General features: G+C 43.7%; 6 protein-coding genes across 7 annotated transcripts; 2 read left to right on the forward strand and 4 right to left on the reverse strand.

Moving 5' to 3' along the window:
• Nucleotides 1–8,270: 8,270 nt before the first annotated feature.
• On the reverse strand, nt 8,271–8,972 carry LOC144710088 (UPF0496 protein 4-like). Its single transcript, XM_078583747.1, has one exon. It carries the CDS (start codon nt 8,970–8,972, stop codon nt 8,271–8,273), a length of 702 nt encoding a protein of 233 aa, XP_078439873.1.
• Nucleotides 8,973–9,360: 388 nt separating this feature from the next.
• Nucleotides 9,361–10,999, forward strand: LAP3 (Calcium-dependent phosphotriesterase superfamily protein). Its single transcript, XM_078583999.1, has 3 exons — nt 9,361–9,938; nt 10,020–10,187; nt 10,533–10,999. Exons 1-3 carry the CDS (start codon nt 9,361–9,363, stop codon nt 10,954–10,956), a joined length of 1,170 nt encoding a protein of 389 aa, XP_078440125.1. The 3' UTR covers nt 10,957–10,999.
• LOC144710272 (RNA-binding KH domain-containing protein) lies at nt 10,959–14,423 on the reverse strand. Its single transcript, XM_078583998.1, has 9 exons — nt 14,363–14,423; nt 13,421–13,754; nt 13,044–13,160; nt 12,930–12,969; nt 12,776–12,858; nt 12,504–12,581; nt 12,379–12,432; nt 12,110–12,244; nt 10,959–12,021 (listed from the first exon to the last, which is right to left on the reverse strand). Exons 2-9 carry the CDS (start codon nt 13,703–13,705, stop codon nt 10,999–11,001), a joined length of 1,815 nt encoding a protein of 604 aa, XP_078440124.1. The 5' UTR covers nt 13,706–13,754; nt 14,363–14,423; the 3' UTR covers nt 10,959–10,998.
• A 5,059-nt stretch (nt 14,424–19,482) lies between these two features.
• Nucleotides 19,483–20,593, reverse strand: LOC144710208 (large ribosomal subunit protein eL21z/eL21y). The gene is made up of 2 exons (XM_078583908.1): nt 20,318–20,593; nt 19,483–19,846 (listed from the first exon to the last, which is right to left on the reverse strand). Exons 1-2 carry the CDS (start codon nt 20,552–20,554, stop codon nt 19,589–19,591), a joined length of 495 nt encoding a protein of 164 aa, XP_078440034.1. The 5' UTR covers nt 20,555–20,593; the 3' UTR covers nt 19,483–19,588.
• A 91-nt stretch (nt 20,594–20,684) lies between these two features.
• Nucleotides 20,685–24,718, reverse strand: LOC144709986 (AP-5 complex subunit beta-like protein). The gene is made up of 4 exons (XM_078583619.1): nt 24,586–24,718; nt 23,013–24,509; nt 21,945–22,387; nt 20,685–21,850 (listed from the first exon to the last, which is right to left on the reverse strand). The coding sequence occupies exons 2-4, from the start codon at nt 24,429–24,431 to the stop codon at nt 20,722–20,724; spliced, it is 2,991 nt and encodes a 996-aa protein (XP_078439745.1). The 5' UTR covers nt 24,432–24,509; nt 24,586–24,718; the 3' UTR covers nt 20,685–20,721.
• LOC144709987 (E3 ubiquitin-protein ligase, putative (DUF177)) lies at nt 24,679–26,123 on the forward strand. 2 transcript variants are annotated; one of them, XM_078583621.1, is made up of 6 exons: nt 24,679–25,032; nt 25,115–25,204; nt 25,288–25,396; nt 25,622–25,705; nt 25,805–25,850; nt 25,922–26,123. In XM_078583621.1, exons 1-6 carry the CDS (start codon nt 24,679–24,681, stop codon nt 25,926–25,928), a joined length of 690 nt encoding a protein of 229 aa, XP_078439747.1. In that variant the 3' UTR covers nt 25,929–26,123. The 2 variants fall into 2 exon arrangements, with proteins under 2 accessions (XP_078439747.1, XP_078439746.1); XM_078583620.1 differs by having other exon boundaries at nt 25,288–25,374.
• Nucleotides 26,124–27,277: the final 1,154 nt, after the last annotated feature.

The following is a 27,277-nucleotide window of genomic DNA, read 5'->3' on the forward strand; positions in this document are numbered from 1 at the left end:
TCTGTTAATGGAACACTAACTGTGATCTGCCTTCTTCAAACAAAATATTTTTGAGGACATTGATACCTATTTTCACAACTTAAGATGGTTGTGTCAAAACCGATAGCATTTATTTGAAGTGTTGAATAACATCAGTTTTATGGGGACCAGAACCTTACAAAATTTACATGAATGATCCAAATAATCCCTCTATTTTGGCCTTCACATATATCTAACATAAACTATATAATATATAGCTTTTGGCAATAAAGCTTCATCCACATCAAGCAAATAAGAAGAAACAAAAATTGTACTTAAATGTGGCAAATATTACGGATTGTAGTGTCATTTATTCGCGCAATCACCACGTCATTTATGTATTAAAAATGACATGGATAAGTTGGTTATGTTCAGATGGTGTCCATGATGGAAATATATGTGGCTGGCACGCCAATCACACATTCCATATCTCGTCCCATGTTCATTAATAGAACATATTCATTATAATGCATGTGTGATGAAGTCCATGAATACATGATCGAACTTAGTGGATTATGATGAGATCATAATATGGAGATCACTTGTCTTTTAGCATGTGTTCTAAACATTCCTATTCGAAGGATACGCGAGGAGGACATCGAAGTATTTAAATAGAATAACACTATCTAGCCTCACTCATATGATGAGTATGGCTGTTCTCGTAGCCATTAGTGTGGAGACACCAAGGATAAATAGTGGGTGCTCTTTAGTAGAAAGAGTTCACTAAATTGATCCGTATGAATCCTTGAATGGAATTATACATAACTGTCAATCAGGCTGATTCATGTCACGGTTATGTAAGTGGCCCTTAGACCTGAGACACCAAAGCCATCTTGTGGATGGACAATTGTACTTTGACTATGAACTATGTGTCCCTAATCATGGGATTCTAAATGGTCTTAGTTCGTGTGCATCAAGAAGTTCACGAAGATGATTGAGTGGTTAAGATGGGATCATCCACCCTCGGTATAAGAGCTGATAGCTCAAGGAACAAGGTGCGATGAAGTCTTTGGCCAAGGCGATGAAATACCAGGAGAAGAGTTCTCCGATGATTTCCAAACGCATTAGTACTAACTCGGGTGACCGATTAGGGTTTGACAGTTGACCATACCCGAAGTCATCATTGGAGCATCAAGTGGATGGGGACTATATGTACATGGTAACCGATGATGAACATATTCCATGAGTGAGTCGATACACCCTCCTCTGTATCTTTTAGAGCACGAGGTGTAGCTTGGCACCCTATAGGTTGGAGACTCGACGTATTGATTAGGTTAAATCGATCCAACATTGATTAATCTATGTGATGATATGCTTATTTAATTTGGAAGGCCAAAAAAGATTATTAGGTTGTTGGAGTCATTACCTAAACCGATACATGAGCCTAGAAGGTCACAAACAAATGGTATTTTGGACATCATAAAATACCAATATAATGAAGTTTTGGGGGGTTTTATGAAAAATACCTACTTCATGTAAATAGGGGAAGGCGCTGAAAAAAGCTCACCAGGCCAAATTATTTAGGGGCCTCCCCCTTCTTCTCCTTTCTCCCCATGGCTCATCTCCATTTTTCGATGCGATCTAAACAACGTAATGACAACAAAGGAGATTGAACGGAGCTCGCCAAGGTGAAGAAGGAGATTCGACATGCCAGGGATCTCGTAGATACGTCTAGGGGCTGCACACATAGTAGCTTGACTCATCTCAGTCCGGGATCAAAGAAATCACGGATGTGATCCATGCACATGTGATTCTTTTTTCAATATTTTTTGTTGATGCCATTGCAATTCCGTTAAATTCTTCCGTTGCATGGAATCATCATGTTCATCCATATCAAGGCTTCTAGAACCCAACAATACATTTCATCTAATGGTTTAAAACTAAATGCATGCTGGTGAATAGAACCAAACTAAGCTAACTTAAACCATTGGAGTATCAAACTACATATGTTTATATATAAAAATGTTAATATTCAATCAACATAACTCATGTTGAGGTTATTAGGTTTGAACAATATCATGTACTTCAAAATATTTTATTGTGCTAACAATAGTAATTTCATGTCTTTGAGTGGGCCGTTTTTGTCGATTATTTGTTCCCATTTTTTATCTTTAAATTCAAATAACTATTCAATACATTTTAATGGTATCAGGATATGAACTATGTTATTTAATTTTAAAAAATAAAACATGACATAAATATTGTGAATTATTTGCCTTCCTCAATATTATGCACGTACGGAATTATTTTGAAACAGAGACTTATTTCTAAGACAAGTGGATGATAGTCATATTACCTACTTGTCTATGCATTTCAATTGTAAATGTTTTAACTGATTGAAGATGAATTTTCTCATGATTTTACAATTTCATGCATTTCATGATAATGCATGAAATATTTACTTTTGTAAAATATAATGACTTGTAAATGATTCTCACTTCACTTGATAAAAATTCAAGTTGAACACTACTGATGTATTTATGGATTTCCTCCAGAGTTTAGTTTAGTTGATGGAGAAAACAAGAAAATGGAGCAGATGAAATTGAGTTGAATGGAGTGAGGAATAAGTCGGGCCAATGAAGTGCAATGACACAGATGAGTAATGGGGAAAAAAGTCCCACTCAAGCGAGGAACTTGGCCCAGATTTTGTTGAGGCTCAAGGGAGAAAAAGAAGGATAGAAGGGTGCTGTTAATTCCCTTCATATTTTTTAGTGGGGCATTCATGCATTGTATCAGGCACCCTAGATTAGGAAAGTTACATATTATTTTAAATCACCCAATAACCTTCTAGAGGGTGTTAATCAGATAGCATTCAAACCTTTCCCATCTCTAATGGGTATCCACCATTAAGAGAACAGACACCCAAATAGGGAGGACCAGGGACCCCCTTTAATCTATAAATACATCCCCTTATCATTTTTAAAATTCATCTTATTTTTGTGACTTAGCAATGGGTAGCCTAGTAAAACAACATTTTGAGAGATCTATTATTTTTCAAGAGTGCTTTAGTGAGGAGAGTGGGATTGCAGTTCAAGAGGTTGGAAGAAAATATCAATTGGCTCTCATAGAAACTCACGATCTCCCAGTGGCATATAAGTACATGTTATTTCTATAATCCTCCTTCAAATACTCATTCTTCTCATTCACCATATTTGGGCTATTATTTGATGGGAATATGTGTCTGTCAAGCCAATAACACATTCTAAATCCCATTCTATATCCATTAATATAATATATTCATCATAATGCATTTGTGATGCTTATGATGAAGTCCATGAATACATGGTTTGACTTAGTGAATTACGATGAGATTATAATACAGATATTACTAGTCTTTAAGCATGTTTTCTAAACATCCTTATTAAAAGAATATTTGAGAAGGACATCTAAGTATCTAGATATTATAGCACTATATCATCCCAATGATATGATAAATATGGCTGATCTAGTAGCAATTAGGGTGGGGACACCAAGGATAGATAATGGGTGCTTGAGAGCCATCTTAGTTTCATGTTAATAATGACCATAGAACCCAACACCTCATGTCTTGTCAACCGAGGTCAAGGAAGGCAAAGTAACCAGAATAGTTTAGTGGTATGACAACAACAAGGGGAACACCAATTGAGGGGTTATGAAGAATGATAATGAAGTAATACAAATCTTATCAGAATTGTCTCGTGTTGGAAATATGATTATATTGGAATTTTTTTAGATCTTAATCATATTAAAAATATGATTAGAATCTGACCTGATCAGAATATGAATATCATTAGAGTCATATTTTTACCAGATCAGATATCTGATATGAATTTGACTTTACTCAGAGTGTGAGTAATAAATTTTACTCTGATAAAAAAAAATTTCTCATCAGTTTCAAATTCTTATAAAAGTTATCTCATATAAAATTTGTGCTGATCTGAATTGACTTTAGCAAAATTTCAACTTTGATCAGAATTGGATTCCTTCGATTGAGTTTACATCTGAATCGAATTCATACCATATTGTGATCACCATTACCATGATAAATTAATGTGTAAAAATTACCAAAAAACTTATTTTATTCACTACTCAAGTGATGAAACAAATATTATAATATCTTACTAGAATTGTCTTCCCCTTAGATTGTGGTTACTTCATCCATAAAAAAGTTTTTATAACGTTGTGGACTTATATTTTATTGGATCAGACTTTAGAGTTGCATTATTATCAGAAATTGAGTTTTCAAATGCTCGAAGCTGGAAATTATCACTAGTAATATGATATGTGATACATAATCAAAATAATCTTTGACTGTGGTCATTGTTTTTATTACATTGCGGACTTGTCTTTTATTGGATGAAACTCTAGAGTTACGTTGGTACTGGAAATTGAGTTTTAAAATGCTTGAAAGTTGGAAAATGATCACTTGTAAGATGATAAGTAACACATAATTAAAATAATCTCTGAATGTGGTTATTTGGCATACTTCCTATTGAAACTATAATTAGATTCAAATAATAATCTATTAGTTATTAGGCATCATGGATAAAAATAAGACTAACAACTACTGTGATTAACTAAATATGGTGAGTTTACGATAGGAATACTATGCAACAAATAATACGCAATGATAAAATTTTGCCTGAGCCATGATCTAAAATATTATCAAGTTGGTGAATAATGAAACATTAGTTACCACTTCCAATATTTAAGCATTGCCTCGTCAATGAACAAGTTAGTGTTTAAGATAATAGAGTGATTATGGGAGGATAACTCATAAAAACACGTAGGGATGTAACCAATGGGTAAACCGTTATTTAAATGAATAAAGCATGGCATTCAATTTTTCAAACTTTACAACATTGAATCACACATCAATAGCATTTTATGTTTCATCTTCCACATGAAAATGGTTGATTTATCTTCTTAGATGTACATATGTGCGGTAAACATTTGTGTTGACAATAATTTTTTTTCAGAAATAAAAAGAGATACTTTTCATAATTGACAGATGGAATTTATCTAGAATCCTCAGAAAATGTTATGCTAATTTACCTCATTTTTTGGTACGTTGAGACTTGAATTCATGGCTTTCTCCACAGTAAATTCATGTGTAAACCATGATATCTTCCCCGAAGAAAATTAAAGAGAGGGTATTTTCTGAAATTTGAGATGAAGCTTAGGCTCAACTTTTGCATAATATTTTAATAAATTCCTTATCTTTTGGTGTACATGATATTGTGTCTAGTCAAAATATTGGTTGACCATGATATCTTCTGGAATCTAAATTAAAAAATGGGTGACTGGAAAATATCAGGGATCAAGAACAGGAGACTGATTGATTAATCGAGAACATGAATCATGATGTGGTTCATTCAATGCCAATATTCTATCGTATTTTCTCATTCTCTCACTCCATGACTCTCTCTATCTATCATCCTTTCTCACTCTGTCACTCTTTCTCTCTCTCAATATCTCATTCCTCTCTCTCTCATTGTCTCCCTTCCCTTATTGAGAAAGACAGGTCAGAGTCAGCAATTTGCAAGCCACGGCAGCAGCAGCGTCAGCCAATAGGAACATAAATTAAATATTAGCCAGTAAAAAACATGACACACACCTTATACTCATTATTAGAAGTAGCCACCAGGATTAAATCTAAGTTTAAACAAAAATAGGATCACAGATAAAGGGTCAGGATTAAACCTTAAATAGGAAACAAATCAATGGTTAGGATTCAATCAAATCTAGCTGTTATAATTGGGTATAACGGCTAAGATTAAAATGGCTAAATACCTTCCATTATTGCACTACAATAGAAAACTATAAATACGAACCAATGTCTGATGAAATATTTTCAGAATTAATGATATTAACTATCTATCTCGGTGTGTCTCTCTCCTTCTTCTCTTCTGTGTCTCTCTCTCCTCTGTTCTCTCTCCTTTTCCTGTCTCCATTTTGTTATTACCAAAGACCACTGCCCTAAGAAGGTTTTACACCTCTAACTGTATTCTCTCTCTCTCTCTCACATTATCTAATTCCTTCTCGTATTCTCTCTCACACTCTCTCATTTATCACTCTCCCACACTCGCTTGATATAGAAGGTGCTCTCACTGTCTCTCCCTCTCTAACAATTCCCCTCCAACTCCCTTCATCTCTGTCTCTTTATATTTCACTCACGCTCTCTCACTCTCTCCTCAAATTCTCACACTCTCTATGTTGCTCACTCTCTCCCTCTCCCTCTATCTCCCCTCTCTAACTCAATCTTTTTCACTCTCAGTCTCTCTTTTCTTCTCACATTCTCACTCTCTCACTCTTCAGTGTTTCTCATTCTCTCACGCTCTCCCGCTCCCTCTCTCCCCCCTCTCCAACTCAATCTCTTTCATTCTCACGCTCTCATGCTGTTATTTTATCTTGATCTCTCGCTCTACATTCATTCGCACTCTCTCACTTTCCTGCTGTCTCACTGTCTACACTCTCCCACTCTTGCATTCTTTCACTCTCTCACTCTCACATTCCTTCTCACTCTCCAATTCCTTCACACTATCTCACTTTCTCTCATTCCTTATCAGTATCTCCAACTCTCGGTCCTCACTCTCTCCCTAACACTATCTCCTCTCTCTAACTCTCTCTTTTCCCATCCCACTCTCTCACTCTCTCACTTTCTCATGTTCTCATACCTTCTCCGTCTCTCTCTCTCTCTCTCTCTCTCTCTCTCTCTCTCTCTCTCTCTCTCTCTCTCTCTCTCCCTCTCATTCTCTCATTCGTTCTCACTCTCTAAGTATCTCATTCTCACTGTTCCCCATTGGTAACTCTTTATTTTCCCATCTCACTCTCTCACCCTCTCATTCCTTCTTACTCTCACTCTCTTTCATTTCTTCTCTTTCTCTTACTCTCTTCCTCTGACTGTCTCTGCATTTCTAACCCTTTATTTTCACATCTCACTCTCTTAATTCATCATTCTCTCATGCTCTACTCTACCCCTCTCTCACTCTCACTCACTCACTCCCCAACAATATCATTCCGTATCGCTCCCTCACTCTTGCCCTCTTGTTCCTTCTCCTTATCTGAGTATCACATTATCCTATTCATTTTCACTACCTAACTCTCCCATTATATCATTCATTTTGACTCTCTTAATCTCTCCATGTATTTGTCTCACCCTCTTGAACTCTTTACTTTTCCATTTCACTCTCTCTTGCTCCTCCATTCTTTCTCTATTTTACTCTCTCAGCGTCTCCGTCTGACTCTATTATTCCTTCTTATTGTTTCACAGTATCTCTGTCAGCATCTCCCTCTCCCTGACTCTTTTGTTGACCATCACCCTTCCACTCTCTCACGCTATATCCATCATTATGACTATGAAATATTTGGCTTTGAAGAATGATGTATAGTGCAAAGGGAGGATACTGAAGTCGAGGAAAGCGGAGTGAAGGAAATTGAAGTCTGAAAGATGTGTGACCATTTTCTACAGCTATTTTTTTGGAATTTCTCTTATATTTTCTGCATTATTTTTTACATTTTCAATCATAATGAATTTGATTGCTTATGTTGGGTTCAAAAGGCCAAACACTTCTTGGCACTCAAGGCAATACTCAAACTATGTTTAGCTAGGTTCTGAGAGACAATCAAGTGGAGAACAGGCGAAATAAGAAGGATAAAGGGAGACCATGTTCAGTGGAACGCATATAAATGGGAACTCAGTACTTTCTTTGACTGACTTAAAATATAGTCATATATTATTCCTTGAAGTGGAAATTCATGATAAGATGGAATTTGATTCACTGCATGAATGCTAATAGTTTATCTTTCATTGTTAACTTTGAGCGCTTGACTTTGTTCAAAATCACGACATTTTCTTTTTTAACTTTAAACTTTAACTAATTTCAATCCTGTTTAAGGTTTTTGCTAGAGCCAGGCCAAAACCGAGCTGGGATCTTCCCGACGTGGCAGTATTATTGACTGGGGAAGGATAAACGCCCCCATGAAGTTGGACAAGGCATCCTGAACATGCATTTAAATTTTTGTGCCTCTTTATCCCCATCTGTATCTTACATAGGAGATATTTAGATACACCGAGCTGACAAGATGGATCTCTTGATAACAACATAGATGTATTGATCGACTTACTACAAAACTAATCCCCCCCCCCCTTAGTCTAATACACCGAGCTTCTTCAAGCCATGCAGACACATCAGAGGGCGGGCACGCACCAGTATATCACTGCAAAACTGTACAAAACTACAGTAATGTACGTACTTACGTTCATCTAAAAACTACTCCGAACGTGGCAAACCGTAGCTCCGAAGAGCAGCGTTCCTGGAGCGAAGCACAGAACGAAACAAAGACTCCACAGCGGCGCCAAGGCAGTCCAGCCCCTCCCCCAACCTCTCCGCCGCGGCGGCCAACTCCTCCCTCTCCTCTCCAAAACCCCCCGTAGAAATCCGCAACAGACAGCGCCCCACCGCCGCCCCAAAGCCTTCAAACTCCGCCGGCGCTCCGCCGCGCAAGAACAGCCCCGCCACGAGCGCAGACACGCCGCCCACGGCGCAGACCGCGCGCGCCACCGCCCCCTCCGCCGGCGCTCTCTCTCGCACCACCCTCTTCACCAACTCCCCCGCGACCTCCCCGACGTCGCCATCCAACCAGACGCTCTCCCATCCCCGGAGAAGCTCCCTCGCTCTGGAGATATTCTCCGAGGAAGGGGAAGAGAGAAGCTGCAAGGCGAGGAGGGCGAGCAGGCGCTCATGGCAGAGCTTGTTTATCTGGTCTGAGATGGCGTTGCAGAGGTCCAAGAGTTTGACGCTGGCGCTAAGGAAGGAGACGACGGGCTCGACGTCGGCCTCTCGGAGATGAGTTTCGTAGAGGAGATTCTCTAGCAGACGGTGCGCGGAAGACGCGGCTTCCACGGCCGGCGCTAGAGAGCCTTGGAAGCTCTTCTGGGCTTCTGTCTCTTCGTAGAGAGAGCGAATATGCATTGCACTGGCTGAAGGGTGTGTTATTCAAGAAGCGCGAAGTTTGGTTTTATACGAGTGGGTATCGGTCAGGGGCTGTGAACCTCTTGTTTTGTACGCGAGGTTGGCGCCGCTGGCAACGGTCGGTCCGCCGTTGGATTCCAGTTTGGCTGGGGAAGTGGGCCGGCCCAATTAACCCACGGAAGAAGAGAAGCTGACCTACCCTCCACCCTCCACCTTTCAGGCAGAATCCGTGCTCTACCCTTCATGGGTCTTCTTAATTCTCATGATCAGATTTGCATGTATAAATGGGAGAGGGAGGGTGGGGTGATGGGTAGAAATGGGGATCCGGGGAGAAGAGTGGGGGCTGCTCCGGCGGCCGGCGGTTGCGGTGATCGGGCTGGCGGCCGCGATGGTGTTGATTGATGGGCTTGGGCTGGGCCCACTGGGCCGGCACCCTTACCGGCCCGTCAAGCATGACATTGCGCCGTATGATACGGTGATGGCGGGGCGGCGGGGGGATAGTGCGAGCCGGCTGCGGGCCGGGCGGCGGGAGTTCGTCGGCCAGGTGTTCGGGCCGGAGTCCATGGAATTCGACCTCACGGGCCGGGGCCCGTACACCGGTCTAGCGGACGGCCGGGTCGTCCGCAGGACCGGCCATGACCCAGCCCGTTGGGAGACCTTTGCACTGGTGGTTGCCAACTGGTCAATGGCAGAGTGCGCCGGTGGATCTGAGTCAACGACCCAGAAGCAGCACCCCAAGGAGGAGAATTGTGGCCGGCCGCTGGGACTGCGGTTTGACCGGCGAACTGGGGAGTTGTACATCGCCGACGCCTACCACGGCCTGATGGTTGTCGGCAGCGGCGGCGGCGTCGCGACCCCGGCGGCAACCCATGTCCAGGGAAAGCCCATCCTCTTTGCCAATGACCTCGACATCCACCGCAATGGCTCCGTCTTCTTCACTGATACCAGCACCAGATACCAGAGAAGGTGGGTTGACCTGAGCTTCAGGGATCATTTCTTGATTCTCAGACTTGTTCCAGCTATGTTGAGTATCCTGCCTTTTTTCAGGGATCATTTCTTGATACTACTGGAAGGAGAAGGGACAGGCCGGCTGCTGAGATACGACCCGCCGACAGGGGAGACCCATGTCTTGCTCGCCGGGCTCGCCTTCCCCAACGGAGTCCAGCTCTCAGAGGACCAGAGCTTCCTCCTCTTCACTGAGACCACCAATTGCAGGTTAGGGTCCAGGGATGATTGGAGGGTACTGCAAAGGGACAGGAGGGGACTGAGCAGCGAGCCTGAGCAGTCCCCCCCCCCTCCCTAGTCCTGGAAACGATATGGGACAAACAGGATGATGGGAAATTTTGTCCCAAAATTAGTCCCATCCACGTACCGTTCTGAATTCCAGACAGTCCATCGCCACGGGCTATGGAGGGATGCCTGATGGCAGTAGGGTGCCAGATGGATGACAGACTGTCATCCATCCATGAACCCTAACTGCAGTCATGTCCAAGGGAGGGATCATCTTCTTCCTTAATCAGAGATTGCTAAAAAAACTGTGGTATCCTGCTGCCTTGGCAGGGTGATGAGGTACTGGCTGGAGGGCGAAAAGGCAGGAAAGGTGGAGGTGTTTGCAGACCTGCCGGGGTACCCCGATAACGTGAGGAGGAGCAAGCAGGGAGACAAGTTCTGGGTGGCCACAGACTGCTGCCGCACGGCTGCCGCGGAGTTCCTGTCACGGAGGCCATGGTTGAGGAGCCTCTACTTCAGGCTGCCGCTCCCTCTGAGCCTCTTGGCCAGGATGGTTGGGGCAGAGATGTACACTGAGATAGCCCTTCTAGGCACCGATGGCCAGGTGCTGGACGTGCTACAGGACCGGCACGGCGAGGTGGCCAAGCTCGTCAGCGAGGTTCAGGAGGTTGACAGCAGGCTCTGGCTCGGGTCCGTCGCCCACAACCATATCGTCACTCTCCCCTACCCTTTTGATGATCACCTGCAACAATAAAATTGGCCAGTACAATTCAACTATGAAACAAAAGTTGGCAGCTCATTTGACCCCAACAGAGGCCATCAGGTCCTCATACTCAGGGTCTGTCTTCCCCGGCGGGGGTCGGGGGGCGGCAGCCAGAGTAAAAGGACGGGCTGCCGGGACAAATGGGCTGTGGCCCTGAATGTGGTGTCCATGGGCTTGGATTAGAGCAGCGGCATGAGATGGCGGGCTGACGTAAGAGGGTAGCTGCCGCGGCCCTGGCATGACAGGGTTCTGGGCTGCCGTCCGGAAGGCTGGCACAAATGGCGGCTGAGGTGTAGTTGGGCTTTGGCTGGGCATTGGCGGGGCCGCTCTGTGCGGCTGGAAGGTGAAGTCTCCTGGACTCGGATGCTGCGGCTTTGGGGACGTCAAGGGCGGTCTCAGGGGGAAGAAGGTAGGGTTGGCACTGCCAACCATTGGTGGCGGACCCGATGTCACGGGGAACGGACCGGCCTGAACTTGAACACGTGGATAAGCTGTTGGGGGACTCGTGATTGGATGCGACGGAAGGGCAACAAAGGAGGGAGGACGGGTCTGGAAGGGAGAATTGACTTGCGGAAGGGGTGCTCCCTGAGTAGGAGCCCGTGAGGGGGAAAACATAGTGAAGACGGGCGCAGTAGGTCTCAGAGGTGGCTGTGCAACAGAAGTGAAAGGTTGCATGAAATGTGGGCTGTTAGGTGGTATTGTGCCAGGTAGTGGGAACATCTGCGCAGGACGGGTATGTGGGATTAACTGGGGAGCTGACTGGGCTGCGGGAGGAGGATAGCCGCGGGGGACCTGCAGAGCAGGGCCTTGGGTAATAATAGATGGCTGATGGAGGCCCGGCAAGTAGGGCCCAGGCTGAGGCCCAGTAGAGGGAACGTTAGGGGCCCATTGTCCAGGATGTACTGGAATCTGGGGTTGAGTGGGAAGTTGACCAAGACTAACAGGGACTGCCATTGACTGCACCGCTGATGACTCGCCTTGACTTTGACCTTGGCTCTGACTTTGAGATTCAACGCTAGGTGCTTTGTCCTCAGATGGGGCCACAGCAGGAACAGGCTGAGAAATGGGGACGACGTTAGGAGACTGGGAGTTGACCCAGGATAAAAAAAAACAACAGGTTAGAGGGAAAGACGGTTAGGCTTACAAATACGGGAGTGACTAGAAGTTCTACTAGAGACGCAGCAGCATCGACTTTTTCGTAGGTGTCGGCCGATAAATGAATGTAGAGATCTTCGTACATTTCCTGAGCATCAGAGACATCTGACCGTGTGATCTCGCGCTGCAAACCACATCCAACCGGTTAAGAATTTGTCAAAAGTTTCAGAATTTTTTAAAAAATATTCGTCCACCTGATAAGCTTAAACAAACTATATTCACATAAAGTATGATAACCAAATTAGGAGACAAGGATACCTTCTCTTTTGACACCTTATGGGTCCCATATACCTGCATTTTCGCACCCGTTTCCTAATTTAGATGAGCCACGTTAGTACCCAATCAAAGAGTAGACAGATCTCGCAAAAAATTGAAGATCTTACTTCCTCTAATCGTTTCTGGGTATTGTTCTCAGCTCCCAATATTATGCCGATAATATTGTGCCCAGAAGGGCTTTTCACCTATAAAATAGAACAAAGAGAAAGAATCAGAATAAACGCACCGTGAAAATCAAAGGAACCTTTTTCCTACGTTAAATTCAATATTAAAATCACCAGGATTGAAATTAACATTACAGATTTTTTTTCGAAGAAAAAATAGACATTATAAATGACGTGAAAGATACTTTGCAAGGTCCGTCAGTGGGTGCACTAACCGAAATCGGAACTTTTGCCTCTTTTAGAAGTGGCTTGTAATCAGGGGGCGCCTTATAGTTTGGGTTCAACCGCAGTATTTCGCCTATAGAGCCCGACAAAACACAGTCAGTAGAGTAATTCAAACTCTTTCACACGGAGAATTAAACTTATTACCGATCAGCTCCCGCTTCTCCAACTCCAGAGCCTCCCGATTCTTAAAAAGTAGAAAAGGACGTTAGAAGTACTCCATCTGTACATTAGTGGTCTCAGATTCAGCAGGATAAGCACCTTTGAGAGATCAAATTTTTCCAGAGAAGTTAAATTTTCTTCAGACTCTAAACCACGATCATCGTCAAACTCCAACGTCCCGGATTTCAGCTGCCGAGTGATTTGCTCCACTCTAGTCTGCTCAAAATTTGTGCCAGCACACAGGCAGTAATATCACTTAATGCCACCTGGAATTTGAAGTTCTTCCTACATGAGATGCACACGGGAAGGGCCAACGCTTCCTTCATCGACGATATGATAAACTTGCCTTACCACTACCAAAATCACTCCTTCCCAACTGGATAAACGGTATACTAGCAACGGAATCCGGACAATTCTTGAGGAAAGGGAGAAATTTACAATGCAGTTCAAGAAATGAAATCAAACGCTAAATGTACCTGATACGCCAGAGATCTTCCTCTCTTCACCGATGTAACCTGCGTTAGATCGGAGCCCCATCTTGTCTTCCTCTGTAATTGCTTGTTGTTGTCATCTCTCCCTGATTCACCGGGCTCGGCCTTGCCACTACCTCGGTATAAGGGTACCAAAGAGCCGGAAATTTTATTCCTCGGAATGACAAATCCAGATTTGTTTCCAAACAGAGAGAGTTTAGAACCATTGGCGGGTGTGGACTTTGTGCTGGGCAACTGCCCCTGCTGAGCTGAATCGAATTTCGACGCCATCTTCTTATTATTTCCCGAAGTGATTCAGTATTTTTTCGGGGTTTAGAGACTGGATCACAAACACAACAAGGGGTCAATTGTAAGAAGTCTTGGAGTCCAAATTAACAAGATTTATAAACAACTAGAACATCGTAATGGTTTTAGGAATACAAAAAATTGGGTCACAGGTAGAATTAGCTATTGAGTGAAGGAATAACATCCGAAACAGATTCACCTAGGGTTTAAAGAAATTGATCGTTATTTAGGGCTGTGGGGTTAGGGTTCTTAAAGGAGTCACCGTGCCTTCTACGAGATTCGTCGTGATCATTTGAACCTCAAATTAAAAAAGTAAACCCAGCTGATAAAATACCTCTACAAGGAATGTATGAATAGTGCCCAGGAGGCGACATTGAGAAAGAAGATAAAGAACCAAAACGACAGAGAATGATCAAAAACAAAATTGGGTACGGCGGAAAGTGAAAAATGAAGAAAACCCGCGAGTTACACCATCGATGGCGAAGAAGGAGGCAGTGAAAACAGACCTCTGTGAACAGACACAAGCGGCCGGCGGCGAAAAGAGATGAAATTGCAGATGATGAAGATGAAGATGAAGATGAATTTCCCATTACGAGCAGCAAAGTAGAAGATTTGAGAGAGGATGTGAGCAATTATTCTGACCTGTGGAGTCTGGTAGCAGCAGCGATCAATGGGAAGAGCGGGCAGACAACGGGCGAAGGTGGACAGGCGCTTCTTTCACCGCCTAAATCGTATAAAAAGACTCTGGGCTGGGTTTATTTTTGGGCCTCTGCAAAAGCCCAAAACCATACCTTCAGCCCGGCCCAAACGATGACAGTTATTGAGAAAGAAAACTTGGGTAAAGATAAAATAAATCCTACAAGGTAGATTTTTTTGGCAAAAATAAAGTGCCGGGAAAGACCTACTCAAGAATCGTGTTCGTAGACCGATCCATCAGTGCCCTAGAAGCCACCCGAGGGGGGTTTTACATTTGTAAAGGTTTGCAAGAGTTTGTTGGCGTGGAGAGAACATACATACTCCAATTACACAGGTAAAGTGCAGGGACGCGGACAGGACTGTTTTTTCATCCCAGTATGAAAAAATCATCCTGCGCAAGGTTGGAAAAAAATCGGGATGATTTTTTCGTCCGAGACAAACGGACGGGACGGTTTTCGTCCGCTTAGACGAAAAAAACGTAGCGTCCGGAGGTCTTGGACGAAAAAACCGCCCCATCTGGAGGTCTCGGACGAAAAAACTGTCTCGTCCCATCCCGTCCATCGTCCACGTCCCAGATGATCCGTAACTATACACACAGGTACCATAGTAAAGAGATACAATACTGCAATCTTGGCAGGCCTGCGGGGAGTCCTCTGTTCTTAGAAGCTGGTTCTTGACTCCCTCGGACTCAGCTACGGTGCTTTTGTAGGACATCACATACCCAAGTGTAGAACTAGAATAGTTATTTTTCTGGAAACCCAAAAAGGTAAGTGGGATAGAAAAAAATAAATATGTTAAAATAAAGTTACTTACAAAGAGACGGGCTGAACACTAAGTTTTTGCTCAAAATGTTTTTGTGGGATTAATATTTCCTGATTGCATGTGGATAAGTTTGGCTTCACTAAAAAAAATCACAATTTTTAAGGTGTCACAGGATTCTTTGGTCATTTTTGTTCAAAAACATGGTAGGGAAATTTCATAAATTTTTGAATAATATTTTTCAACAAAAAAATTTTGGTATTGATTTCACTATTTATGTGTTTTTGTATAAAATGATATGTTACATGCAGATTAAACACATTCCCTGCTATCTTACAATGGACCATTGGGTGTTATTGGTAGTAACAATCCATGTTGTCATTTAAATGGTAAGAACTATATATATAATTTGAGGATATTAAATCTACTAGCTCAAAATATTGAATTATTAACTTGTTGGTGTTATCGATCTGCTACTGAAACGTCAGGACTAGTGACATGAGTATATACAACTATTGACCCAAACCCGATGGAAAGAGATTATCCATGATGATTCATTTTTTTGTTTCATAATTAACTTTACTGAATCCAGATTTTAATGTTTTCATAAACTGGTTCAATTAACTGATATTGCATTAAAACGATTATTTAAGATGACCATATTTTAAAGTATAAACATATGATTCACTTTTTTTTCAAATATAGGTAACTAACTTGGCTAATTATCAAAGCTTGGTGGATATTGGATTTTATTTTTATGACACATCAGTTTATATATATATAACTTGGCTAATTTTAAAGTATAACGGACATGGCTAATTCTATTACCAATGCATATTGTATTTTATTTTTATAACACATCAGTTTATATATATATATATGTATGTATATCATTGAACATGTTTCATGAATTAAATAAACACAGAAATTACTCTATATTGTTCAATCAATCGAATATACACGAGTTGTATCACATCAGATTGTCCACACTAATTAATTTAAATGTGCAGTTCAATCTGTTAGATGACCTCTGGTGGACGTTGTATAATGTTATGGGGAAACAGTTCAGATACATACGACTGTAAAACGATTTTTACTGCCAAAAAAATACACCAGATAGACATAATTTAAAGATGTTATTCCATTATTTTGTTTACATCGATAGTATTGGACTTCATTCTAGTAACTGATATATTATAAATACATCAACCCTTTTTATGCTCATGTACCTTGAATTCCAAACAATAAATGACTAGATAGTTTAACGTTATTTGTATTTTTTTACAGCGATATATCCCAAATCACAAAAATTTGGTATCATGAATATCTAGAGTACTAACACGGAGAATTTTAGAAAAGTCGTGTTTTATGGTGGAATTGTAATATACACAGAAAATTTAAATCTGGCGTCGTAAAGAAGATCAAATTCAATTCCCACATTTTTAAAAAATTGGGACTTATTTTAAAGTAGTGAGATTCATCTATAAGTTCGTTGTCGTATCTTATACATTTGGGACGAATATCGCGGTTAGCCATGCGTTGCAGAGCAGATATTTAATTAAATCATAAAATATACACAAAATATTTTGATTTACTACATGGCACCTAACCTTATTCAATTTCTTTTAACATGTATTGAATGTTTTCCAAATGATTGATGTCTGATAAGCTCTTGCAAAGAACTCCATCTCGATATGGTATCAGATCTCCTAGTCTGTTGTGAGATCATTCCATCTAAAACAGCAGTTTCCCAGCCAGTAGCCATTTATGACTTGAAAATTGGCGGAGTTAAACTATTAACTATTGTTTTCATATGCTTGATGTAAGTGGTTGAGAAAAAGTTGAATGGGGATCATGAACCCATTACAACCCCTTACTTTTTTTAGACTCAATGATTGAAGTCATTTGTACCCCAGTCTAAAATTTTTGGATCATTCCCCTTTGACCTTATTATGACTGTATAGAGACATAATCATGATACACAACATCCTCTTGTCCCAGCCAACATTTAGTGGGTACTATGATAGAGAGGTCAATTGAAGGACATTGTGACTGGACAACCATACTCATCTGATTCATAGTCCAGTTATGTGAGTAACATACATTGTAACATGACACGAATGGTTAAGTGAGTTTTACTGATTTAAACATCAATTTTTTTTGGGGAAACAATCTTGTAAGAGCAAAAAAGAGAATCTCTACAGGGATGATATAAAAAATAGGAACACAGTGCTGCTCGAAAATGTGTTTGTTTGGGTAAAAACATGTCATGGGGTCAAATCATTTCATTATTCTAAGATATGATGAATTAAAGATATTTGTTTCACAGTGAATGCAATAACTCTCAAGGGGGGTGATTATCCTACCAGTTCGTCAAAAGTTTATGGGTATTTGGCATGAGTCTGATCGATACTCATAAACACCATACCATTACTAGTAATACTTTCATGCATTTTGTGTGTTTATCTTCATTAAAATTGTCACAAATGCATGTTATCGATGATTAAAATGAAATATTACCCTTTTACATTGAATTTCCTATTTTTTTATTTTATGGTGTTATTAACATAGTTTTGAGGCATAATTTTATGAATAAGATATTTTTAAAATTCATAAATGTTTATTTTTATTTATTTAAAAGCCTCAAGGTGGTTCTTATAATTTTAAAATGGTATTCTAATTTGTTTCTAGATTTCTTCTATTTTATGGAATTTTGACATAAATTTAATTTATAAGCGCGAGCGGGGTGGGGGGGCCAGACATGTGGGCATCTAGAGAGGAATGTTATTTAAAAAAAAGAATATGTCATTAAAATATATATTTGAACTTAATTAAATACTTTAATGAATTTGCTGACTTTTTTCCGCTCCTAGGAATGCATGCCATGCTGACAATTTGCAAATTAAAAAGGGGAAAGATTAAATATGAGCGAAAGTTGGATCCAAATTGAAACAATCTTATATAACATCTAAAAGGAGTTTCAAGCAGAAAAGAAAGGAGTTCCATTTTTTCTCATTTATCTATCCGCCATTTTGGATATTTAAATAGAACCCCCCCCATCATCGCAGAAAACATACCTTTAGATTTTCTTCCTAATTACGATTAGCAGAGTGATTTGCATATTCAAATATGGTCTGGATAAGTTTTTGTAATCTGACAATAAATGATTTACAGATTGATGTTCAGATCAAGTCATGTGAAAAAACCACCACTTGACCCTTAGGGCACGTAACGTCGTTTCTGTGATCTTTATCCTTTTTTGACTCATTTCGCTCATTTTTCTTAGGTTATCATCACAGATACCTTAGGTTTCCACTATCACGCGCACGATCTTGATCTCTGCCATAGTCGCCTAGCTGACTCCATCTCTGTCACACTGGTAACAATAGCATTGTCATCCTTTACCCCTGATTCGCTGCTAGTGGGAGAGTACCCACTATCACCTTTGTTGCAACCATCTCGTTACAGATGCATTAGTCCGCAAATATACTTTAGGTAGAAATGATTATAATTATTGTGCTGATGCATTTGCAAATGTACTTTAGCGAGAAATGATTATACTTTTCTACAAAATTGTCTAAAATCATTATATAAATTTAAAAATAGGTTCATTATGATAAATATTTTCTCATTGATATAGAGATTTTAATGCTAAATAAATAATCACGAGTTTTCTTTTCTTAAAATATATTAAAAAATGAAATAAAATTCAAAACTCATAAATAGAGTAAAGCTAATATTCATTTATTAAATAATACTTCCTAGGTTATTGAGCTCTTACTTGCTCTACGTTCCGAAGGAAATTTATAAATATTGCTCTACGCTTTTAACAATAAGTTTAACTCTAATATATGTTTCATCAGACATCACGACCGCCCCTTAGGGAGTTCAACCGATAATTCAACAAACAACAGGATCTCTTTTTTCCCTCGACTCTTCTTACTTAAGTAGAGATTCTTATCTATTGGTCTACTCATTATGTCTCTCTAATCCATTTTTTATCGCTAGACCCACAATGAACTTTTGAGTCACAATGATCTTGGACTCCAACTACATTTCAAATAAGAGGAGTAATATTTATTTTCTGCTTCAGCCCAACATTATATTAGGAAGTCAACCGTTAGTGCGTCCTGGAACTTATATTTTGATTTGTGATATAGTACACGAAAAATTAATCATACAATCCAATTGTAGGAGCCTATAATGGAATTACTCACTAGATGACAATTTGAACGCATTCCCACTAACTGATATTTGTTCATTGCTGATCAACCCACGAAAAAAAACATAAACCGGAAGCAAGAACGGAGAAAACTAAGCATCCTCTCCAAGAAGTTAAAAAATTATCCAGAAGGAAAACAAAATATAGAAAGATGAGAGCAAAAGCGGTGCTGGCACACCTGGTGGGCTTTTTTAGTAGCCGCCCTTGAGATCGTTGACGACATCGTAAGGGATGGGGGTGACGGTCTCAAGCGTGGCGCCCTCCACCATGAATCCGGGCTTGGGACCTTCCGGCTGGCGCTTGGTGCTGATCTTCTCTCCACGGGCCTTGGCCTCCTTCTTCAGCTCATCGTTCTTGATCTTCCTCAATCGGAAATCTTCTGCGCACCTCGATGGTTGTACGTGCTCCACTCGTACATGAATACGCTTCCGGATGATCCTGTTACCCACCTGCGAAATCCCCCAATATCGGTAAAAGAACGCAGATTGATGAACTGGGTGTGACTAGATTACCATTGAAATGAAATTAATCTAGCGGAAGATGCGTTATTTGATTGGCGGCAGAATTCGTGAGTTCGATTTATATCAAAGAACGAAGTTCTTGAGATGAAGAATCAAGAATCGACGCGGCAGAAAAATGAGGGAAAACACAGAACGAGACGCTTCCACCTCAATGCCATCAATGGTGAAAAACTTTCTAAGACGCAAAAGAGCAATTCATAACTCGGATGTAGCCATCTCAATCAATAAGAACAGAGAAAGAGCAGAGACGCGTAGACATTGGAATCAAACCAAGTAAGTCTTTGGCCGAATCTAGAGACCCAAAAAACAAAAAAAGAGCAGAACTAAGAGTTGAATCACTCCAAACAGAAAAAATCAAGAAAAATACTAAAGAAAGAGGGAGAAAAAGCTCAGCTCTACCTGCTTGTTGATCTCAACACCGAGAGCCCGCTTGGTGACATTCCAGACTCTCCCCGTGCGGCCGTGGTAGAACTTGTGCGGCATGCCCTTGTGAATGGCGCCGTTCACCTTAACATCGACGAAGTCCCCGATCTTGTACGTGCGCAGGTAAGTCGTGAGGGGGATGTACCCCTTCTTCCTGAACGGCCTCGCGAACAAATCCCTCGTCCGAGAGCGCACACCATGGCCGGCCGGCATCTTCTCCTTCCTTTCCTCTCCCTCCCGACTGCGGTCGCTCTAGGGTTTCCCACCCCCCAAGCCCTCTTTATACCCCCCCATTCCCCCCTAAACGGCCCAGATCTCGCCACGTGTAAAAACAGATCAAGCCTTTTTATTTTTTTTAAAAAAGGAGGATTAAGATTTATTTATAAAAGGGACTCGAGAAACTCGTCCACGTAGGCGAGGCATTGCCAGTTATCGGTCCGGATCCGAACCAGAGTCGAAGAATCCGAAACCTCCATCCGGAAGAGCAAGTGGAAACGGGGGGGGAGGAAGATCAGAACCAGGACCACGACCGACGATCCTCCGCCGTCGATCTCCGCGTCTCCGCTCTCCTCCGCCGTCCGATACTCCAGCAGAAGCGTCCCACCCTCGACGGAGACGATGAACGGCGCCAGACGGCGGCGGACGGCGTCGACCAGACCCCCGCCGCCGCCGTCCAGCAGCTTGACGGACTCGGTCCCCTGCACCGCGGCCACTCCCTTGGCCCCCTTTAACGGGAACGTCTCGCTGGGCCGGGCGCTGGAGCAGGCCTCCCAGAGAGCCTTAAACAGTTCCAGCAGGTAGAGGCGAGCCTCCTCCGCGCCGGAGATCTCCTCCGGGAGAGGAACCTTCTGGAACATGTCTTCGAACCCGACCGGCACGCTGTCGAGCTGGCCCGAGAGCAGGAGCCCGTCGGCGGCGTTGGCTCGGACCGCGACCGAGACCGGGCCCGGCGCCGGCTCCCGCGGCTCGAGCTCCAGCGCCACCGCAGACCGCCGGGCGCCGTGGAGGAAGGGCACGCGGCGGCACGGGATTGGCCCGTGCGCGGCCGAGGAAGAGAAGGTCAGCACCACGGCGAAGAGAGCCGGCTGGCCGAGAGCCTCCGCGTTCAGGCTAAGTACGCAGGGAATCTCCACCTTCAGCCCCTTCATATGGCGGTAGTCTGGGATGCAGGAGAAGTGCCGCCGCAGAATCTTTAGAATCTCGGCCGCCTTGGAATCCACCACCCGCGGAGCGTCTGCTCTCGTCTCGGCCGTCGGATGAGGGGGGTCTTTGATCGGTTCCGGAGAACCGTAGCCGTCCATCTCTCGGATGGCGAGCGACCAGGACTGGTTCAGCAGTAACGGGGTGCTCCTCTGTAGACAGACGATGGAGGACGGGCTCGGCAGAGATGGCTTCTCGTAGAAGAATCCGCTCTGCGGCGGCGGCGCCACCGCCGGCGGCTGCTCTCCCGGGTTCAGCAGCTGCCGGAGCTTCTTCCCCGGGATGCAGATCAGCATCCGGAGATATATCCTATAGTCAGCGAGTTACCAACTGTGTTAAAAGCTATAGATGATAGCAAGGGCGCTACTTTCATTTTTAAGCGGGATGTTGTTCTATTGTTTACCTGGCGTTGTCCCGGACTTCAAGGTCGGGGTAACACTGACAAGTGAAGGAGAGGAGGCGGGAGAGAGGGTTGAAGATTCTCGTGCTCTGGTGGGTCGTCATCAACGTGCGGCATATGCGTAGGACTTGGCTACCCTTTGTCCATAGCCTCGGACCCGAGTCTGGGCCTCGCTTCTTAGACAGGAAAGCCATGTACTTGAGCAGGAATTCAAGCAGGGAACGCGGCGGTATCTTATTGTTTTCTGCGATCCGTTCGAGAATGGAGAAGTAGGCCGACGTCGTCAAGTCTAATTCCAGCTTGGGCAACAGGGATTCGTCCATGGCTTGCAGAAGTCGCTCCCCCAGCAGGACTTCCATCTGGCTACCGTTTTTCAAGCGGTCCAGAAAAGCCGCCGCCACGGGAACCAGTTCCCTGTTCTCCAACACCATGTCTATTAACATCCCCTGCAACGAATTATAAGGAAATTAAGCTATGAGGAGGGCATGAACCAGCTACAATGCAATGCTGCCTAGGAGGTCTACAACGCTGAGCTCTTATGATGATATGGGAGGATGAAGAAGAGAGACTCAGAGGGGGACACAAATCACAGAAGACTCAGAGGGGGACACAATTCAGCAGCTGACATTTGAGGCCTACTTTGCGTCTTGCCGCTGTATCCGTATTGCATGTCTTTACTTTGAGCCATGGGCATGGACTAGTGGGATTCATGTCCAATTGGTATACTACACCTACAAACAAACTCTTGCAAACACTAAATCTTTACATACATGTCCCCATTATATGTCTTTACTTTGAGCCATGGGCATGGACAAGTGGGATTCATGTCCAACTGGTATATTACACCTACAAACAAACTCTTGCAAACACTAAATCTTTACATACGTGTCCCCATTGTATGTCTTTACTTTGAGCCATGGGCATGGACAAGTAGGATTCATGTCCAATTGGTATACTACACCTACAAACTCTTGCAAACACTAAATCTTTACATATATGTCCCTTGGTTGGTTATACCCAGCACCGTGTTTTTGCCCAATAATAATAATAATAATAAGCGACGAGGAGTACCTGAAGAGAACAGAAGGTGGTGGATTCGGCGCGGACGAGGAGAGACTCCTCCGAATCGGACCCGGAAACGGCGCCGATCAAGAACTTGTGCAGAGTGCGGAACACAATCAACGTCTCCGTGCTCCACGGAGGCAGCCACTTGAAAGCCGACACGCAGACAAGGCCATCCTGGTAGAGCTTCACCGGAGAAACGCCAGGCACTTGTTCCTTCTGCTCTCCGGATTCAAGCGACGCCGCCACCCAGGCCAAAACGTCCAATTTTGCAGCTTTCAACGCCAGAGGGTCAAACAAATCCGGGTAAAAACTAGCTGCCATGGAAATCAGAAGAGCGTTCTTGTCAGCAGTTGGAGAGGCCACTACGCCCAACAGCCAGTGAAGAGCAAGAACCCGGAAGACCAACGGCTGTTGGGTTTCCTTGGATAAGACCGTCAGCCGGCGAGCGATTTCTAAATCGTCGCCGCTGAACGCATCTGGTAAACGCGAGCAGAGCGTGAGAACGGCGTGGCAGAGCATCGGATGGTACGAGGAGAGCAGGCCAGAGAACTGCACCTTCAGAAGAACCGCCGCGGCCGCCCCAATCTGAGCTTCTTCTTCCACGACGACCCGAATCAGCATGAAGATCAACTGGGCGATCCCCATCGGCGTCAGAATCATCGGCCGCTCGAGGAGAAACGCCATCACCTTCTTCACGTCCCTCAGATTCTCATCGGACAGCGCCAGGCCGCTCTTCTTCTCTTCGGGGGCGTTGAAGGGAACCAGAGGAAGCGAGGTGGAGAGGATCCCCCCAACGGTCGGGGGATTTGAATGCCGGACGATGTTTCGCACCACGGCGGTGAGGAGCAGGACGTAGCTCTGGACGGCGTGAGTCCGCTCGCTCTGGCAGAGATTCCAGAGATGGGAAGAAGTCTCCGAGAGAAGGCAGGGGAAGGCCTCCTCCAGCTCTCTCAGGCAGTCGCAGGCGATCGATCTTGTCTGCCGATCGGGGCTGTGGTTGGGGCGGTTCGCGACGACGAGGAGAGTCTCCACCACGGCCGAGAATTGGCGCGGCGCGTGATCGAGACCGTCGATCGCGATCGCGATCGAGGTGACGGCCACCATCATCTGCTCTTTGAGGGCGTTGGATGAGTCCGCCGGGGCGCGAAGGAGCATGTCGAGGGCTTCCGAGAGAGATGACAAGGCCTGGGCGGCGTCTTCCGCGGGGGATCTGATCAGGAGGTGGCCGAATTCCTCGAGGTAGAGGACGACGAGAGATTTCAACGGGAAATCTCGCCGGAGGATCGAGGCGAGGGCGATTTGCAGCAGAGATAGAGGCGCGGAGTGCTTGGACAGCCAATGGAGCTGGCGAGACGAGTCTCCCGATTGAAAATCCTCGATCAGCGCCTCCCATTCCTGCGGCGTTAGACTCGTCGCCTTCTCCATTTCTTGCCAAGAACGACAGATCAGGAGCTCCGTGCCATGCCCTAGCGAGGACGAAGACGGAGCTCCACGAACAGCTTCCTGAAATCAAGTAAAGTAAATTCGTTTATATCCGATTATATAATTGGTGTAATTCGGAAAGCAAAAGGGAATATACTTGAACGGGGGGTGACGTGGGCTTGTTTCAGCCGCTCCCGCCCAATTCGAGGGGATTATCTGAGCGGAGCGGCGGGGGAGAAGGCTTGCGACGATGGCGGCGGCGAGATCGTACGGCCAGCAGCCGATCTCTCACGTGCTGCAGCCGATACGGCGGCGCTGGGTAACGATAGGCCATCGGATCTCCGTTCCTCCGCCGGGATCTTGCGGCGGCGCTCGGGCCGCCGCCGCCGATTTCGCGGCGGAGGAGAAGAGAGCGGCGGCGGCGGCGGCGCGGAGAGGGCCGAAGGCGCCGCGGCGGCTGATCACCATCTCCACGGCGGACGGGCGATGGCAGGGAGAGTGGAACTGCGACTACGTCTTCACTCTGCGGGAGCTCGGCCTGGGTGACGTGGCAGATCTCGGCCAGGCCGATGCCGCCGTCCTCATCCGCCTCCTCGTCCAGAAGGTTCTAGAATCTTCTTCTTCTTCTTCTTCTTCGTCTTCGTCTTTTGATTTGATCTTTTGTTGTTTCTTGATCTGTTCTTTAGCACGCGGGATTTGGATTCTCCGTGGAAGGGAAGATCGCCACTTGTTTTCCTCGCAAGTGCAGCGGCTGCCTCTCCACGTTCGACAAGGAGGTAGCCCGGTGAATGAGGAATTTCGTCGTGAAAATCGTTTTTTTTTTTTGTTTTTGTTAGTAATCTCGGTGATTTTTCTGCAGATTGATGCGTCGTTCGATGTCTGGGTTCTTCCTTCGAGCAGAAGCGATCCTGCAGAGCTCCCCGAGATCGGCAGCGGCGATCCCTCTGTATATGATTTTGGAAAGATCGGTGCTTATATTCATACAATGATTGATAGATTACATGCGTAGATTTGTAAAAAAGTGGATAGATCGATATGAAAATTGATAGATAGATGCCTAGATAAGTAAAAATTAGATTGATAGATAGATCGATTGATAGATAGATTCGTAGATATGTAAAACGTAGATAGATATATAGGATTGATAGATAGATGAGTAAAATACTCTGAATTTAGAATCGGATGATGAGCAGGTGATTTACGTGAAGCCGGGAACGGAAGCGGATCTCGATTCTCTGATCCGGGACACGATTCGTCTGGCAGTGACGGCAAATGCTGTAATCACAGAAAATTTTATTCAGAGATTGAATTACTATTTGGTGGTTAGTTTGTTCGTTCGAGGAAAAATTTGAAACCTCGGTTGAATCCCGTTGCAGGGTGCTTGCTCGTTGGCCTGCGAGAAGTCTTCCCCGAGATGGAACTGTATGCTCTCTAATCTCTTCGTCCGATGTTTATAATCTCAGATTTGTTTTCAAATCTTCGCTCCCTGGCAGATATTGACGATAAAAAGGGAAAAATCGACAGCAGATGGGCTAGACTTCTGGAAATCCGAGACGTGCTCTCGCCAAATCCGTGAAGTCGACGAGCAAAATTTCATAAACTCCCCTACAGTCGAAAAAATATCCTATAATTCCTATTGTCAAATTGTAACCGTAATTTAATGAGCATTCAAGTATGATAGCTTGGATGGTAAAATTTGAAATCCGTGCAAGAGAGCGAGAGAGATAGATAAACGCTTTGTTGCCTAGTGGAAGCCAAATCACGGCGAAAAAAATTTACGAAAAACGAAGGAAGAGTTAAATAACCTAATTGTCTCGCCATTCTCCTATACTCCTCCCGCGGCGATGGCGATTCAAACGCAGATGTACCGATCAGAAGAAGGATCGAATATGATTTTCCGCGACTTTCTTGAACCGTTTACAAAGTCGCTCCGAAATTTGCCTCGGAAAACGGTGGTCGGCGTACGAGTAAACCGCTCAAGAAAGCCGTGGAAGATCATCCCCGCCGCTTGATCTGGCATCTTCTCCGAAATCGATCTGTGCAAACACGAAATTTCTACCGAAACTGGAGTTATCCTTCCTCGCGATCGAAACGATTGCCATGACGTCGACATTGGAGAGATCGACGCAAGCTTTCCGCCTTCGATCGACGGATTGGGGACGGAAAAACTCTACAGAAAGCTAGAGATGGAATGTATAACTAGAGAAGATCGGAGATGATCTCGAGGAGGTCCATAAATAGTAGCGCTGAACAACCGTCGCACGTGCATCTGTCGCTGCACTCCCATTCGTCGCCTCCTTTGCGTTATTTCCACGCGTGCGGAAGTGTAACTGTCTGGGGAATTAATTAATAATTAACGACGGATCCGACGTGGATATTCACCCCAAACCTGTTACCTTTTTATTTTCTGCGATTTGGAAAAATTCGACATTAGAAATTTGTTAAATGTTACTTCTAATGTCGACTTTTTCCAATTCGTGAGCTCATTGTTTGGTAACAAGCATTTTTTTTATAAAATACGAATTATAAAAGAAAGTATTTCATACTTTAACCATAATTATAATACAGAGTTATGTTGGATATGATTTTATCCAGTTTAATGTGTTTTAATAGTTTTTTGAATTATTTGTGTGCAATAGATGTAAAAAATAAAATAATGTGAATATTGCCTAACACATTTTCTAATTGACACTTAAGAAAGGGAGTGATGTCTGTTAGAAACGTGTCAACTTAACATTTGATAAATGGAAATGACTTTAGTCAATTCACTATGCTTAAGTGATTTATAAGATAACATAGTTGGAGAAAACAAATATAATTCCTATTGATATATTATAAATAAAAATCTA

The sequence above is a fragment of the Wolffia australiana genome, chromosome 12 (assembly GCF_029677425.1).
Source record: "Wolffia australiana isolate 7733 chromosome 12, ASM2967742v1".
Lineage (NCBI taxonomy): Eukaryota > Viridiplantae > Streptophyta > Magnoliopsida > Alismatales > Araceae > Wolffia > Wolffia australiana.

Bases quoted from the DNA above. Each gene is read 5' to 3' on its own strand.
- LOC144710208 (XM_078583908.1), bottom strand. From the start codon at position 20,554: ATGCCGGCCGGCCATGGTGTGCGCTCTCGGACGAGGGATTTGTTCGCG. The intron at 19,847-20,317 runs GTAGAGCTGAGC...GGGATTTCGCAG, and splicing joins GTGTTGAGATCAACAAGCAG to GTGGGTAACAGGATCATCCG.
- LAP3 (XM_078583999.1), top strand. From the start codon at position 9,361: ATGGTGTTGATTGATGGGCTTGGGCTGGGCCCACTGGGCCGGCACCCT. The intron at 9,939-10,019 runs GTGGGTTGACCT...GCCTTTTTTCAG, and splicing joins AGCACCAGATACCAGAGAAG to GGATCATTTCTTGATACTAC. The intron at 10,188-10,532 runs GTTAGGGTCCAG...CTGCCTTGGCAG, and splicing joins ACTGAGACCACCAATTGCAG to GGTGATGAGGTACTGGCTGG.
- LOC144709987 (XM_078583620.1), top strand. From the start codon at position 24,679: ATGGCGGCGGCGAGATCGTACGGCCAGCAGCCGATCTCTCACGTGCTG. The intron at 25,375-25,621 runs GTATATGATTTT...GATGATGAGCAG, and splicing joins TCGGCAGCGGCGATCCCTCT to GTGATTTACGTGAAGCCGGG. The intron at 25,706-25,804 runs GTAATCACAGAA...ATCCCGTTGCAG, and splicing joins TGGCAGTGACGGCAAATGCT to GGTGCTTGCTCGTTGGCCTG.
- LOC144710088 (XM_078583747.1), bottom strand. From the start codon at position 8,972: ATGCATATTCGCTCTCTCTACGAAGAGACAGAAGCCCAGAAGAGCTTC.
- LOC144710272 (XM_078583998.1), bottom strand. From the start codon at position 13,705: ATGGCGTCGAAATTCGATTCAGCTCAGCAGGGGCAGTTGCCCAGCACA. The intron at 13,161-13,420 runs GTACATTTAGCG...AATTTTGAGCAG, and splicing joins GAAGATCTCTGGCGTATCAG to ACTAGAGTGGAGCAAATCAC. The intron at 12,245-12,378 runs GTATCCTTGTCT...TGTGGTTTGCAG, and splicing joins ATAAGGTGTCAAAAGAGAAG to CGCGAGATCACACGGTCAGA.
- LOC144709986 (XM_078583619.1), bottom strand. From the start codon at position 24,431: ATGGAGAAGGCGACGAGTCTAACGCCGCAGGAATGGGAGGCGCTGATC. The intron at 22,388-23,012 runs GTACTCCTCGTC...AATTCGTTGCAG, and splicing joins CCACCTTCTGTTCTCTTCAG to GGGATGTTAATAGACATGGT. The intron at 21,851-21,944 runs GTAAACAATAGA...CGCTGACTATAG, and splicing joins GAAGTCCGGGACAACGCCAG to GATATATCTCCGGATGCTGA.